We start from the raw sequence: 14,526 nt of genomic DNA, 5'->3' as shown, positions 1-14,526 counted from the left end.
TCATGTTATACCACTGTAATGTGCTCAGAAACGCCTTGTGCGATGATCAAATATTATCTTTGCAGCGACATAGCATTGCTGCAGAGAGAGGGGGGAGGCGGCATTGGAATAAAGAACTCGCGGAAAACAAATAATTCATCAAGTGGAATTTTGCATTATGACCATCGATGAAAATGTCAGACGTGAAAATATATGTTTCTGATCTTCCTTCATTTGATACATTGCTGCAAATGAGGGAGAAGGCAACCAAAATTGGATAAACAGCTATTTCACAAGCTATCACTAATCACCTAAAAGAATCAACACACACCATGTACAAACAACATGCATCCCCTTCCATCAAACAAGACAGAAAACCCTAGTGTTACATTAACATTTGCAAAGACTACATTCTCAGTTGGGTTAAAATAGAAATACAGCTCAGTGATTTGGAAGGAAACGCGGACCACCTTGGAGATATCCTTCCTATCTCATCACTGGAGCATCCAAATTGGAGCAATTGCAGAGCTTCAGCAGGTTAAAATGCCAAAGAATTCTGATACAGCTCAAGATGATATTGGTTCGTATGGATATGACAGCCATGGATGTTTTAAAGCCTCCAAGGCAGATGGACGCTTCTTTGGGTTTACTTCAAGGAGATGAGCCACAAAGTCTATAAATCCTTGATCCCCCATTGGTAAACGATGTCTCAAGGATGTCTTTTTGGGTATCAAGCATTCCAATCTGTTTGTTTCCTAAAAAATGAAAGAATTGAAATCAATAATTGATATTAGAGAGCAGCAGACAGATAGAGCAACACAACAGCAGAAAACATTCAAGTGTTGCCCTCTAGGCTCTACTAATGGGAGTCTTTTGTACAAGTATGAAATCACCATTCACCAACTCATTAAGAGGATAAAGAATTTGAAGAAAGGACAAATGGCCTCTCTGGACGATTAATATATATTGTTCCAGACTTGTATATCTAATCACCAAATCAACTTTTAGCAAGATAAAAAATTTGCCTTCAATAAAACAGAAATTATTGATCTTCTGAAGGTGAGTCACCGGAGAGGATACAAGATATAGTAAATCACTGAACCGTAACCCAACCCACACAGAGGAGAGAGAGTTTACCTGATTTCGTTCATACAGCATATGATTTTTGGTGAAGTACTTATAAGTATCTCGTCCTTTAACAAGCAAATCTTGGTCAATGGGACCTATAATACCAATCACCCTAGCAAGTAATGTGGCAGGAGAGTCATTTTGAAAAAGCACCTGCACATAAAAAGTCTTCAATTTCCACTTGGAGCAATATTTGAATCAGAACATTACAATAAAGAAACCTGTATGCATTGTATGAGCATCAAACAAAACAAGTAGTCATAACAAGCACACATGAAGATTGAAGGCTTTATCTCTGAAAACAAATTGGCAAAGAATGAATGACATGTAAGCTAACTATTGGTCATTAGCTTTCTGCTTTACTTTTTTTTTGATAACTTTTTGTTCTTTTTTTTAATTTCCCAACCGGTGTCCAGTTATCTGCATTGGGGTCCGACTAAATCCGGATAGTGCATTGCAGAGTCCTCAAGAAGGATTGGCAATCAGCAAATTGATGTGTTAAACAGAACTGTAGTATCAAAATACTACGGTTATTTGAGTACTCCTGCCTGTCAAACTAGATACAAATTTTCTAATTGTCACCAATATTCCAAATCTATCAGAGAGATTGTATACACTTAATGAAATATTAGTTCACAACAGATGAGTTGGCTCCACCTAGTCTGCACTACACATGCCACTTTAATAGGTTTGCTTCTTCCAATTCCACTTAAAAAGAATGCCACTCAGCAGGCAAAACGGTGTCAAAATTAAAAGTGGCAGTATGACTGTCGACTAGTATAGTAAAACATGGAGAAGGATACTGATTATTCCTTTAAAATGGACTTCCAAATACACCACCAGAAACCTTCTTAGACACTAGGATTACATGGCAGACAATATTAAGGCTTCCAAGAGTTTTGGTGCCACATCTAACTCCACAACATCGTGCGTCCCAAATCACAGAAGTCAACTCTGCAGCTTCTTAAAAATGTGAGGACAGTGGATAAAAATTTAGGAACTACCATAGTGTCTGCTATGACAGGTGAAAGTTCCCTAACATCAGAATCATACTTTCACTAGTTAAAAAGAGGTTAAAAACACAAATGCATAAAGAAAGAACCTACATTTCCCGTGCAAAGTTCTGCTAGGATGCAGCCAAGTGACCAGATATCGATCTTCTTATCATATGGAAGTCCCAAAATAACTTCAGGTGCGCGGTAGGATCTAGATTGGACATAAGAACAAAGATGATCGGTTTCGAAACAACTGCTTCCTAGATCAATCACCTTCACTTCACATCTACTGTAGCTTTTCACCAATATGTTCTCAGGTTTCAAGTCACAATGTATAAGCCCAAGGCCATGCAAAAACTGAAGAGCCTCCAAACATTGTATAGTGATTGACTGCAGCAGTGATTCATATCGAGTCAGAAGAGAAGCATCATTGATAACATAAAATCTTTATGGATATAGCAATGTGACAAACCTGCAGTCTTGGCATGGTAAAGTAGACTTCTCCTCCAGATTCTCTATTAAATTTATGGAACTCGTAAAGATTTGCTTTAAGGAGCTCACATACAATTAACAAATGTTCCTGATAACAAACACAACGTTCAGTAGGGAATTGCATTTCATAGTCCAAGAGTTTTTTCAGCTTATCATTCAAAATTGTACATAAAGATGTTTCCTTGGTTATATGGTTTTGCTTTCAAAACAGACAAGGCAGTGGCCCAGCGCAGACCACGGAGTAGATGGAATTTAGCATTTAGAAGGAATTCCGTTAATAGGGAAGTAAAAAAGATGGTTCAGCTTTAAAATTTTGGAAGGTGCAGTTAACATAAAATCCTATATATATTGAAGTGTAGACACCAGAAGGACAGTACAAATCATGCAAAATGAGGCCACAAACCACTTTCATCAGTTTCACACTTGTAATTGGCCTTAAAGGGTCGGTCATTAGGGAAAAAGTCAAAAGGGGGCAGCCCTCGGCCCGATCATCCAATTCTCCTCCTAAGGTTGTTGGATTGCAGACCAGGAGCTCAGCTGACTCATTCTGATTTGCATAGGAGGAGATTCATTATGTTATAGATATTTTATGTGAAAGTCAGAAGCTAAAGATTTTAACAACTTTTCCTTCATTGTGAAGTGGAAAAATTAACTTTTAAGATGTGTTTTCCGATTTATATGGACTTGGTAGGGCAGTTGTTAGAACATTAAGTGGTATGCTACTGGCTCGTCAGACAGAAAATTTGTTAAAGAACAATGGAAGTACGGTTCACCTTCCAGCACGCATCTTTGGAAGGTATAGCAGGAAAGCCAACCAGAGGCGTATCCAGGAGGGGGTCAACGGGTTCATGTGAACCCACGCTCCCCTCCTAAAATCATATATAGTAGTGTTATATTTTTAAAAAAATATTTAAATATAGATGTGCAAACCCACACTTGAAGTACCATAATGTCGTGCGATGATGATTGGGTGCACCTCTCTTAGAGAGGTTAGAAATTTGAATCTTTTATTATTTTCCTTTCTAAAATTGGGAAACGTTTTTTCTGAATGGCTTGGATAGATAAAAATAATTTGGGTCTATAATTTTAAAATTTAATGGATTTCAGTGATAAGAACCTAAATGTAAACCAATCAAATTTATATCACAGATCCACCTTTTCGTAATGCAACCATCATCTCGAAATTCTGGATACGCCTCAGAAGCCAACAGAGGTATGCTCCAAGGGCCAGGTTGAATCTGTGCATAAGTTTCTTACATTGTTTGATACTTTTTTGGCTTTCTAGCTTTACAAGTTGATTGTATGATTTAGAACTTTGTTCAATTTTCCTTTACTTCCTAAAAAATTAAGGGCAATAGAGTTTTTGAAGTGTACATATTCAGCCCATATTAGTTCTGGTTCTTATATCAGGCCTCTTTGTGCTGACCATAGAGAATTGAATCTTACTTATAAGTTGCTATTTTTACAATCAGAAGATTTCCATTCATTATAAAGGATCAGAAGACTTCCACTTGAAAAGAAGAGACACATGATATAGAAAACCAAGGTAGGAAAAGCTAAGGTTGATGCCAGCATGGGTCAAAGATTTATGCTCAGTTGGCAATTCACAAAGGAAAAAGAAGATGCAGAACCCCGGTTGCAGTTCCTCTAGCACCCACAAAATGTTGGTTACATGGAGAGAAAAAATAGGAAGCTTTTGAAGGTGGTGAGAAAAAATGTCTAAATTAGGGCAAAATTTTGTTTTTCTATAAAAACAAACTTATCCAGGTAATATGATTGAGTGAATTTCTTAAAGAACCATGTTCTTGTGTAGGTTCTTTACTTACTGTACACAACTTTTATAAAGGGGTTTTCGCACCACATGAATGAAATATTAGTTTAATGAAGAAAAACTAAGAATTTACTTACTCGATAATAGAAGTAATCATACAACCGAAGTAAATGGTACTTGTCAGCGGGATCATGCTTGTTGACATACTTGAGAAGCTTTATTTCATCAAGGCTCTGGTCAAAGAAATCTTTATTGTTCTTTATGATCTTTACACAAACATCCATGCCAGTGTGAAGATCGTGAGCTTGGATAGCTTTACTAAATGCAGCAGATCCAAGATACTCAGTAACTTGATATCGCCCGGCTAAAACTGAATTTAAAACGACATGGAAATTCTTGTCCTCCTCAAAGCCAGTTCTGATCCAAAAGATAAATCCAATTAACAAAATATTTCATGTCTAAACATAAAAGCTAGGCTAGATGAAGAAAACTCATCACAGAAATATAAAGTATGCATGATGAATGCAGATATAAAAGCATCCAACATAGGATGCAGAGACTTGTTAAGATACACTTGCAAGGTAAAAATAAAAATATATCAAAAATAATTATAAACATAATATATATATAGAAATAACATTGGTTGAAGTATAAAAACAGATGAAGTTGCTACAGTCAGATATAAGAAAGAACTAACACAGAAGTCATGGACAGTTTCCTACACAACAGACCCAGCATGTATAGAAGCTTTGAGATTGATCAGAAATGTTTATGACAAGGAATTGATCCATTTCTAGGGCGAAACATTGTAGATGCAAAAAGGCAATTCAAAAGCATTGGTGTTGAACCACAATAGTTGTAGTGAAATTTCTTCAAATGAAAACCCCTCAAGTTAACACTAACCAAGTTCCCAACTATAATTGATCCTAAACCTCCAAGCTCCTCAAACACACAAAGATAGAATGACAAAACAAATATATAATAAATCTTTCATGCTAACTAAAAGGCAAGGCATTGTGTTTAACTTCAGGTAAAAAACCACGTATCATATGTCACAGAGGGGATTTTTCCATTTTTTAGAATTTTTAAATACATCTTAAATTATTTGATAAGCTTGTTCATTGTCGAGAATGAAATACAGGTCCGGTGGGCACTAACACCTAGCAGCTTACATCCAAAAATCTTTAACAGTTATTGACTACCACACTTAATTTAAAGGGCATATATAATTTTAAGTCCTTTTTAAGCTCTAAACGGAATTCCTTCAAAGAAAGAATACAAATATATGTGTATATATATACACATACATATAGATACACACACACACACACACACACACATAAATTACAGCTTCAGAGCAATAAATGCTGTTAAATTTACTGCTTTGTTCACCCATTTGTCCATAAGTTTGATCCATATAAATATATATAAAATTCACGTGCACTATTTTTGCATAAACAAGGTCCAATCGAAATCTCAACTATCAAAAGGGAAAATGTCACCATGGATACACCTTCCTAGAAGGATCAGTTGTCTATTTCAAAGGGAAAGTCCTAGTTAGTGACCTTAGATTTCATGTCTGCATTCACCCTTGGGGTTGATTCCACTGCTTCAGCAATGGTGCTTAGCTGAGATGTCCATGAAATCAAGAAAATGGTTCCTCAACTGTTCTATGTTCTCTACATAGCGCTCAAGATTTGTTGGTAGGAAGTAAAAACTATCCCTAGAGCTGTGGAGGAGTTCTCCATGTACTTGTTACACCTTCAATTCTTCCAAGCAGTGCTCGTTTCAAATGTATAGAGTTAACTGTCTCTGCCTCTTATAAATTAAGTTTATAGATAGAAAACCAGCATATTTTGTTTTTGTTAGTTAGATAAAAAGCTAGCTACACGCATTGAAATATGAAGATTCTCGTAGCAAATAACTAAGCTATTTCCTCTTGCTAGGGAAATCTCAAAGAAAATGTATTAATATCAGCTAAAGTGAACTATGTCCACTAGGATTCATAAACCAATAGGAGATTGAACATGCCTGTTTTTCCTATGCACAATCTTTAGATCAAAGGTTTCGAATTCCTCCTCCTGTGCCTTGATCTGCCTTACTTGCTCCTGTACGGCTGTTGCTTCCTCATCCTCCAGTGACGCCCCTACGTCTTCTTCTCTTGCACTGGCTATTTTTGTCTCTTCTTTCTTCACATGCTCCCGTTCAGCATAGCCATAGTTTGAAAGAGAAGAAGGGCTAGAATTTTCTGATCCTGCGACGTGTGCATTGCTTTCATCTCTTGAGCTCTTGACAGGTGAAGACTCGCTGCTTTTGCGTCTCCACGGAGCAAGCATGTCATCACTTGCCATCAGAGAATCATCAGCTTCATCACTGACAACAGTGTTGCACTTGTTTGACCATAAAGACTTACTCGAGCTTGTCTGAACTAACTCTCCATCTCTAGGAGGGGGAAATGAGAATCCTCCATCCAAGTGATTCATTTTCTGCACATAGCTTCCTTTGTCAGCCACAGTAACAAACTTGTCAGAACTATGTTTAGCTGCTTTCTTTTCTCTCTTTGATCTCTCTGAATAAGGCTTATCTGAAATGGGTGGTAGGTGTCTGGACCCACCAATACTGGTATCATGATCATGGAAGTACTCTAGGTCCCCCTCACTACTCCCTCCAATCAAACTTTCACGCACTTCGCTTCCAAAATCAGCAGTATCACTGTTAATCCCCACACCAATAGACCGAACTGAACCGTGTTGGTCATCGTCCATGCAAATATCATCCGGCCGAGGCCTTCCACACTCATTCAGGACTTTACCATCCCCCAACATGACAAGTTCATTTGTTTGAGTAACAAAGCCCTGCCAAACTGGCTCGGCACGCATCAAATTTAGTTCTTCTTCATCCATCAACTGGCCATCATATTGGGCAATCAAGTTGCTCTGATCATTTCTCCTGTACATTTCAGACACTGACAGCCCTATGTGATCATCTGCAGGCCTAACTGGACCAACATTTTTTGATTGGAAATATCGCTCACCTGAGAAGCAGGAATCCTCTTCTGCAAAAGATTGTTCATCATCTTCTTCTCGGTTTTGCTCTCTTTGAGGATCTGGAACACTCCCATGCCCTGTTCCCTTCTCATTATCACTGGGGTAATCAATTTCATGAGCTAAAAACCATGTCTCGTCCTCAATAGGTTGTCTTGTGTAGCCAACATCATCGTCGTCATCATACTCATCGGAGTCCCAATATTCGTTGGGGTAATCAATAGATTCACTCAGTCCATCACCAACTGTTGCAAAACCAGAAACCAGATCAGAAGTGTCCTCAGCAATGCCTTGACTTACAGAGAGCCAACTACCTCCTGCAGGCCTTTTTCCACCTGCCATTCAGTAAAGCAGTGATGATTACAGCACAAGCCATGAGTAAGCAATATATATAGAAGTTCAAGAAGCACTAAGACAGGGATAAGTAGATGAATGAATCACTCAGTCAAGACAACTCCAGGAACTACCTAACATAGAAACCAAAATATGATAAGAGAGATAATAATCAATGGTCTACGAACATTGAATAATTCATATCTAGGTGATCCTTCTCTATTGTTTTTATCTAAGGAAAGCAATAAAAAACATGACTATGCTCCACATGCAAGGCATAACCAGCAAAAATCATGAATCTAACATCTATTTATATGAACTATAAAACCATGCAGAGTTGTACATTCATAAAGGTAAAAAGTTAGAAATTCAAAATGTCATGTCCACAGAGGTAGCAACAGTAGGCAGCCAATCCAATTGCATTATTCAGCAGAAAAAACATAATAAAAATGATACAACTGTAAGAAAGAAAATTATTGACACAGAAAAGAGAAAGCTGAAGCCACACAAAGAGCTTATGCGCTCATGGTCCCAGACTTCCTCAATAACAAGTAGCTTTTTGAGACTCCGGAGAAGATTTCTCCTTGTATAAAGTTCTTTTCTGTGGACAAGATGATCCACACTTATTTGTTGATCAATAAACCTCAATTCCATATTTAGAATGTCTACAAACGCACATCAGGTCGCAAATATTATGATCATTTTTCAGTCCATAAAATCAGGAGCAAAAATCAGATTTTACACGAGAATTATTTGGAACATAATATCCTTGTGAAATCCCCAAGCAAGCTGCAGTTCACCAAAAGCCCCCTCCTCGCACAGCAACCATAGGATAGTCTGGGAGATAGGAGAATAAGCAAGCATCCCAGGAACTTAGTACCATTTATCTTGTGTACCATTCTATAATACACTGGTTAGAGATGGTGGTGATCAGCTGCCAAATATATCTAGATTGACAACTTGTTATGCAGTTTACCCCTCTAAACTGCATTTTCTTTTTTCTTAGATAGCCAAAATAGTTCTTGGATCCATAAATTTTATTACTTCACATGATTTCTCAGATTATAAATTTCCACTCCAAGAATTTCAGGCGCCACCAGCCGTATCTTCTATGTTAAAGATATTGATTTCCATTTATTCATTTACAAGACTTTGACTAACTATGTTTTCAGTAAAGCTTCCAAGAACCCCCACGTTGGGAAAATAATGCTAATGGGACTGTACTCAAATCAATCATGGAAACCCACATACTCCAGAACAGGATCACCTGGAGGTTAAAGTGCACTGAACCCCACAAGCTAAATTTACTTTCCTCTAAACCTACAAGCTAAAGTTGTTTATTAAAAAAGCAAACCTGAACTGGTAAGATCTTGTCCGATGGGAACATCAAGAAATGAACCAATGAAAAATGCATTGTCAGCATTATTAGTCTTTGAGGCAGGTCCATCTCGTTCAAACTTTTCCTCCCAAGGAATACTGAAGGACTTCTCTTCTGACTTCAATCTAACAGGTGGCAACCTAGGGAATCCTTCTTTCTGACTTTCAGAAACAAATGAAAAGCCTAGGCCGCTGAATTCTTTTGGTTCACTTCCTTGTGTCTTCCCAAGATACAAAGCTCTTCCCACCTCATCCACTTGTTCTTTTATTGCTGCCCTAACATCACTCACCTCTGTTTTTCGTTTTCCTTCTTTCCTGTCAGTACTACCAATGTCATGATCATAACTTGTCGAGACATCTCCTTTGGGAAACGGGAAAACAGTTTTAACTGTGCAGTCTCTCCAAGACTCAGAAGAAAGGTGTGTAAATTCATCACTTTTAGACCAAGGATGATTAATTATTACATCTTTGGAGCATGTCCCACTTAGCTTAATTTGCTGATCAACCTCCTTGAGATCAACATTTCGACCAATGTCGTGCTTTGGCTCTACAGTGTCTTTGCTAGTACTTCCGGGCCAAGAAGTTCTCTTTTCACCTGAAAAACTGACATCTTCCTCACATTTTGCATGAGCCTTACCACTATCAAAGACTTCAGAAGAATTGAACTTAGACTTCCCAGAGTGCACCAAACTGGAGAGGTCAATGGTAGCTCCACCATCATGCTGATAAGTAACCGGACTGTTAACAGGAGGGTATTTCCACGAATACAGATCAATAGTATCCTCCGAACTGTTCGCAAAACTGAAGTTTTTGTCACTTGTTCCAGCGGATTCATTAACTTTCTTCTGCTCTTGGACATTTTTCCAGTTGCAGTCTGCACCATTTCTCCCGGTACCACACTCTATCTCCTTAACAATAAGCTCCTTAGATATTTCCCCACTGCTCCTCGAACTTGTCTCCTTGTAAACTTCCTCACTGTTCCGTAAAGTTGTCACCGGAGTCTCTGACGTTGCTTTGCCCCTACTTGTTCCTTCTGTTGATTGACTCAACTCTTTGTCCTCAATAGTAAGCTTCTGAAGAACGCCATTCAGATCAGGGTGATCATTCAGTTCGCCCCGGAAAGCAGCCTCGGCCCTAGTTAATTTATTTTTCCGCAAGTATTCCAGTATTACATCTACTGAGATAGGGTTCGCCATTTAAATAATGGTGAACCAATAAGTTTCACAATCTTTTACTACTACAATGAATTCACCATACCTGAAATACAAAAGAAACAAAGATAAATTACCAAAAAATGCAAGGACAAAAAGTCCAACTTAAGACATCAATCCAAAATTTGACAGCAATAATAGCTCCAAGAAACTCAATAAGCAAAAAAGAACTATATGCAAAAGTTGAACCTAACTAGAAACAAGTGTAATGACCGAATGGATGTATCTGGCGGATCCCAATGAAAAAAATCAAAACTTTAATCAATAAATATCTCAAAATTAGAACTTCCTTCCTAGGGATTTCCCACATTTTCTGGGCAACTCAGTACCAAAACCCTAGCTAGATTTCCCACCCTCCGATTCAAAGATCTCCACTTTTTCCAAACCCTAAAAAGCAGCACCCACTATGAATTCCCATAATTATTTAAAAATTAAATAATACAAGAACAACAAACAGCTTAAAATCAGCAAGAAATTTTGAAAATCTAAAGAAGAAAAAAATAGTGAAAATTGAGAACTTACAGATCGAAGGTGAACGATATGACCCAATTGAATCCATTGCCACCATCCACAGAAGGGTAAAAACACAACAAAACTCAGAATACTTCGTACACAAACATCACAATCAACTACACAGCAAGCTGAATACTGCCCCTTCACAAAATTCCAAGAAAATGGAAGCGTTTGATTTTGAATTTTTTTTTTTTTTTTCCTTTTAGCTCTTGTGATTTGTGATTCTTTGTTCCCTGTTTGGTGGGGAAGACTGATTTTCTTTTTCCGGGTTTGGGTTTGGTTTAATTTCTCTTTCGATTGGCCTGCAAAATTATGGGGGTCATATGTGTGTTGTCCAATTAAATATTCTACAAAATTAAAATTAATAATTGATGTTTTACTAGTTTATGGGTGTAAATTGACTCCTTGACGTTTGATTTATTTTCACTTGTTCGATATTTTTTTTTGATTAATTTAAATTCATTTATAAAGTAAAATATTGTTTATCAAATGTGAATTTTCTTCAAAATATTAGTTTATTATATTGTCTTATTGTATCATACTATTACATTAAATGCAATATTCTATTTAGTTGATATTTGAAATTTTTCTTATTGGATTGAATTTGTTATTTTGTAATATAACAATCTATTTAATGTGATTGTTTATATACTTTTTTCATCGATTAAGTTTCAGATAGATGGATTTCAACGTCTAAGGAATTATTTGGATTGGTATTAGTTATTTCACTATATTAAAAAAACAATTTATCTCATTATTAAGGTATAAATAGTGAAATAAATAATATCAATCTACATAATTGCTTGATATCTTCGATCAAACACGAGATAAAATAATTTTATATTTTATCTTTTAGGGTTATTATATTTTTTAGACCTCATATCAAACGGTACAAAACAACTCCTAAATGGTTTAATTGGTGTAAATGCAATAATTTAAAATATTAAATGGAACTTTATTAGTTTGCTGCTCCCGTATATTCCACAATTATGAGTTCGTGTGTCTGGCATATATTTGATGCTGCTCACTGGACTATTTATACTCAGATATAATAAATTTACTTAAATTCATTTAAATATGGATAGGTTAATTGATTTATTAATTTCAATTCTTTTATTTGTAATTTTTATTATATCTAGAATTTATTTTTCTTTCTTCATCCAGAAACGATAATCTTTTTTCTTTAATTGTACTTTACTTGTTTTTTAAATTATTTTTCAAAATCTAATATTACACAACCTATATATGATTATTGCAGTAAAATACTCGTATTAACTGTTATATTTTTAAAAAGTGCATGCAAAATCGAGAATGAAGTAAAGGTGATTAAGAAGAGTAGTATATTCTTTTTCAATGCTCCCTTCGTTCATTTTTATTTGTCATGTTGCATTTTTTTAAAAGTCAATTTGATTAATTTTCAAAAATAAATTAGATTATAATTATTCAATATTTTCAAAAATTAAATATTCAAAAAATATATAAAAAGTATTATAAATTATAGCTTTTTACATATTAATAAGTTGAAAAATACATCATAATTGTTAATTACATTTTTTATAATTATGACACTTAAATATTTGTTAAATATTTTTATGATTTGATTCTAAAAGTGATCAAAATCAGTAATAATATTAGTTTAACAAGCTACTACTTTTAGAATTTGCTATTTATGGATTGCTACTTGGGCATTTAATAAGTATCCTATGCACATTATGGTTTTGTTATTTGTACAAGTGGTACAACAATTAAATATCGATTTCTTAATTAAAACTAATAGTTATAAAGTGTGCAGCGTGTTTGACGTCAAATTGGTCCTACACAACTTTTATGTGTACTAAATAATAATCATTTCTATGAGTATATATATATATATTGGCATGTTGTGTATTGTTCTAGCTTATTAAGTTTTTTGGTTTGTATATTTGGTGTATGTTTTTCTTTTTCCTTTTTGAATTCATAGAATGATTCATCAGAACTTTATACTATTACACGAGGAAGAGGTTGTCAAAAGCAGGTGTTCGTCAATGTGTCTGCTTTTAGCTGATAATAATTATGAAATTTTTGTACTTTATTCTATTTAAATTTGTCTGTCTTGTTTATTTTTAGTTTGTTATACAAATAGCATTTAGTGGCTCACTGTTTATGAGTTATGCTCTTTTTAAGGAATTTGCATAAAAATGCTTTTTGCGATATAATCTAAGTACACGACCATAAGACTTGTGAATACTTCAACAAAATAAACAATGATGAATGTATCAAAATTATGAGTAATAACTTGTGAACAGTAATTAAACATTTGAAAGTACTACGATACGAAAAAGTATATGAATAATTTAGTTAGATAAGTAAATAAAGGTTGTACTAAAATATGACGTGTTAGTTATACCTTGAGAAACAATTGAATAGACGCAAGTTTTCAATCTTGCGAGACTTGCGAATAATTTGGCACATGCAAGTTCTATTAATTTTATACTTAGACTTGTGAATAATTTGACACGATACTAAAATGAAGATCGTACTAAATTATGATATGTTCGTGAATCACGAGGCACTAAAATGATGCTATTTTTTCAATTGGGCAACTTTTACATATAACAAATAGAAAAATCATATTTGTACGCTATAACAAAGTTTGCATAATTGCACTCCATATCAAACATAGAAAAGGTATAATTTGCTATACATATACAGTTGAAGCAAATTGTATAAAACGAAGTGTATAAAACAAGAAAGAAAAAAACACTTGGATAGAGAATTGTATAAAAATGAAGTGTATAAAACGAATTGTATTATTATAAGTGTATAGAGCGATTATATACAATTTGAATTTGTATAAAATGAGAAAGAGAGAAAGACAAAAGAGACTTGACAAGAAATATACAATTGAATCGAATTGTATAAAATGAGAAAGAGAGAAATTCGATACACTTTGAAAATTGTATAAAATGAGAAAGAGAGAAAGACAAAAGAAACTGGGCAGAGGAATATTTTTATTGTATAATTATAAGTGTATAGGACGAAAATATATGTATTTGCATGTGTATATACAATTTTTTCACGCTTTATACAAACAGGAACGCAATTTATACATTCCGCTTCTGTTTGTATAAGTGAGAAAGGCTAGGGTGGTGAGCGAGATTTGGGAGAGTGGCGAGCGAAATCTTGAAGAAGGGAGAGAGGGGAACAAAAATATATGTATTTATACAATTTTCTCTGCTTTATATAATTAGAAACAATTTTTATACACTTGTGTTTGTATAAAATGTAAGGAAGCGAGCGAGAGATTGGAGGAGAATGGAGAGCGAGATATTTGGGAAAGAGGCGTCTGACATTTTTTTTGCAAACGTTTACTATAAAGCACAACGAAATTAAATCCTAACCACTCCATTTATTTTAGATTATTAATTTGCTATTATATACAATTTTTCCTTTTCCAATTCACCCGTATAGTTGGGCCCTTCTATTGACCCAACAAACTGGAACAATTAGGCCTTATTTTATTGGGCTTAGGCCGCAAGAACACAAAAAAATTGGCTTATTTCGATAGGTTCCTCCAAGGACCCATGTCTGGGGGGCGTGGATTTGGTGGGGACAGAATATTTATACGATCTAAATTTACTTGATAAAAAATTATATTGTATACTACATAAGTTAATTTTCTTTTTTATATATTATATGGACTT

The 14,526-nt window shown here is 35.1% G+C and overlaps 1 protein-coding gene across 2 annotated transcripts; it reads right to left on the bottom strand.

The window, feature by feature from the left end:
• Nucleotides 1–134: 134 nt before the first annotated feature.
• Nucleotides 135–11,192, bottom strand: LOC101252371 (protein kinase domain-containing protein). Of its 2 annotated transcripts, XM_010320034.4 has the most exons (9): nt 10,853–11,192; nt 9,097–10,376; nt 7,400–7,744; nt 6,397–7,330; nt 4,503–4,782; nt 2,575–2,682; nt 2,214–2,492; nt 1,117–1,260; nt 135–734 (listed from the first exon to the last, which is right to left on the bottom strand). In XM_010320034.4, exons 2-9 carry the CDS (start codon nt 10,313–10,315, stop codon nt 546–548), a joined length of 3,498 nt encoding a protein of 1,165 aa, XP_010318336.1. In that variant the 5' UTR covers nt 10,316–10,376; nt 10,853–11,192; the 3' UTR covers nt 135–545. The 2 variants fall into 2 exon arrangements, with proteins under 2 accessions (XP_010318336.1, XP_004235378.1); XM_004235330.5 differs by having other exon boundaries at nt 6,397–7,744.
• Between the last annotated feature and the right edge of the window lie 3,334 nt (nt 11,193–14,526).

This window comes from Solanum lycopersicum, chromosome 3, assembly GCF_036512215.1.
Source record: "Solanum lycopersicum chromosome 3, SLM_r2.1".
Taxonomy (NCBI): domain Eukaryota; kingdom Viridiplantae; phylum Streptophyta; class Magnoliopsida; order Solanales; family Solanaceae; genus Solanum; species Solanum lycopersicum.
The sequence above is the reverse complement of the archived record's forward strand: the minus strand, read 5'-3'. Positions and strand labels throughout refer to the sequence as shown.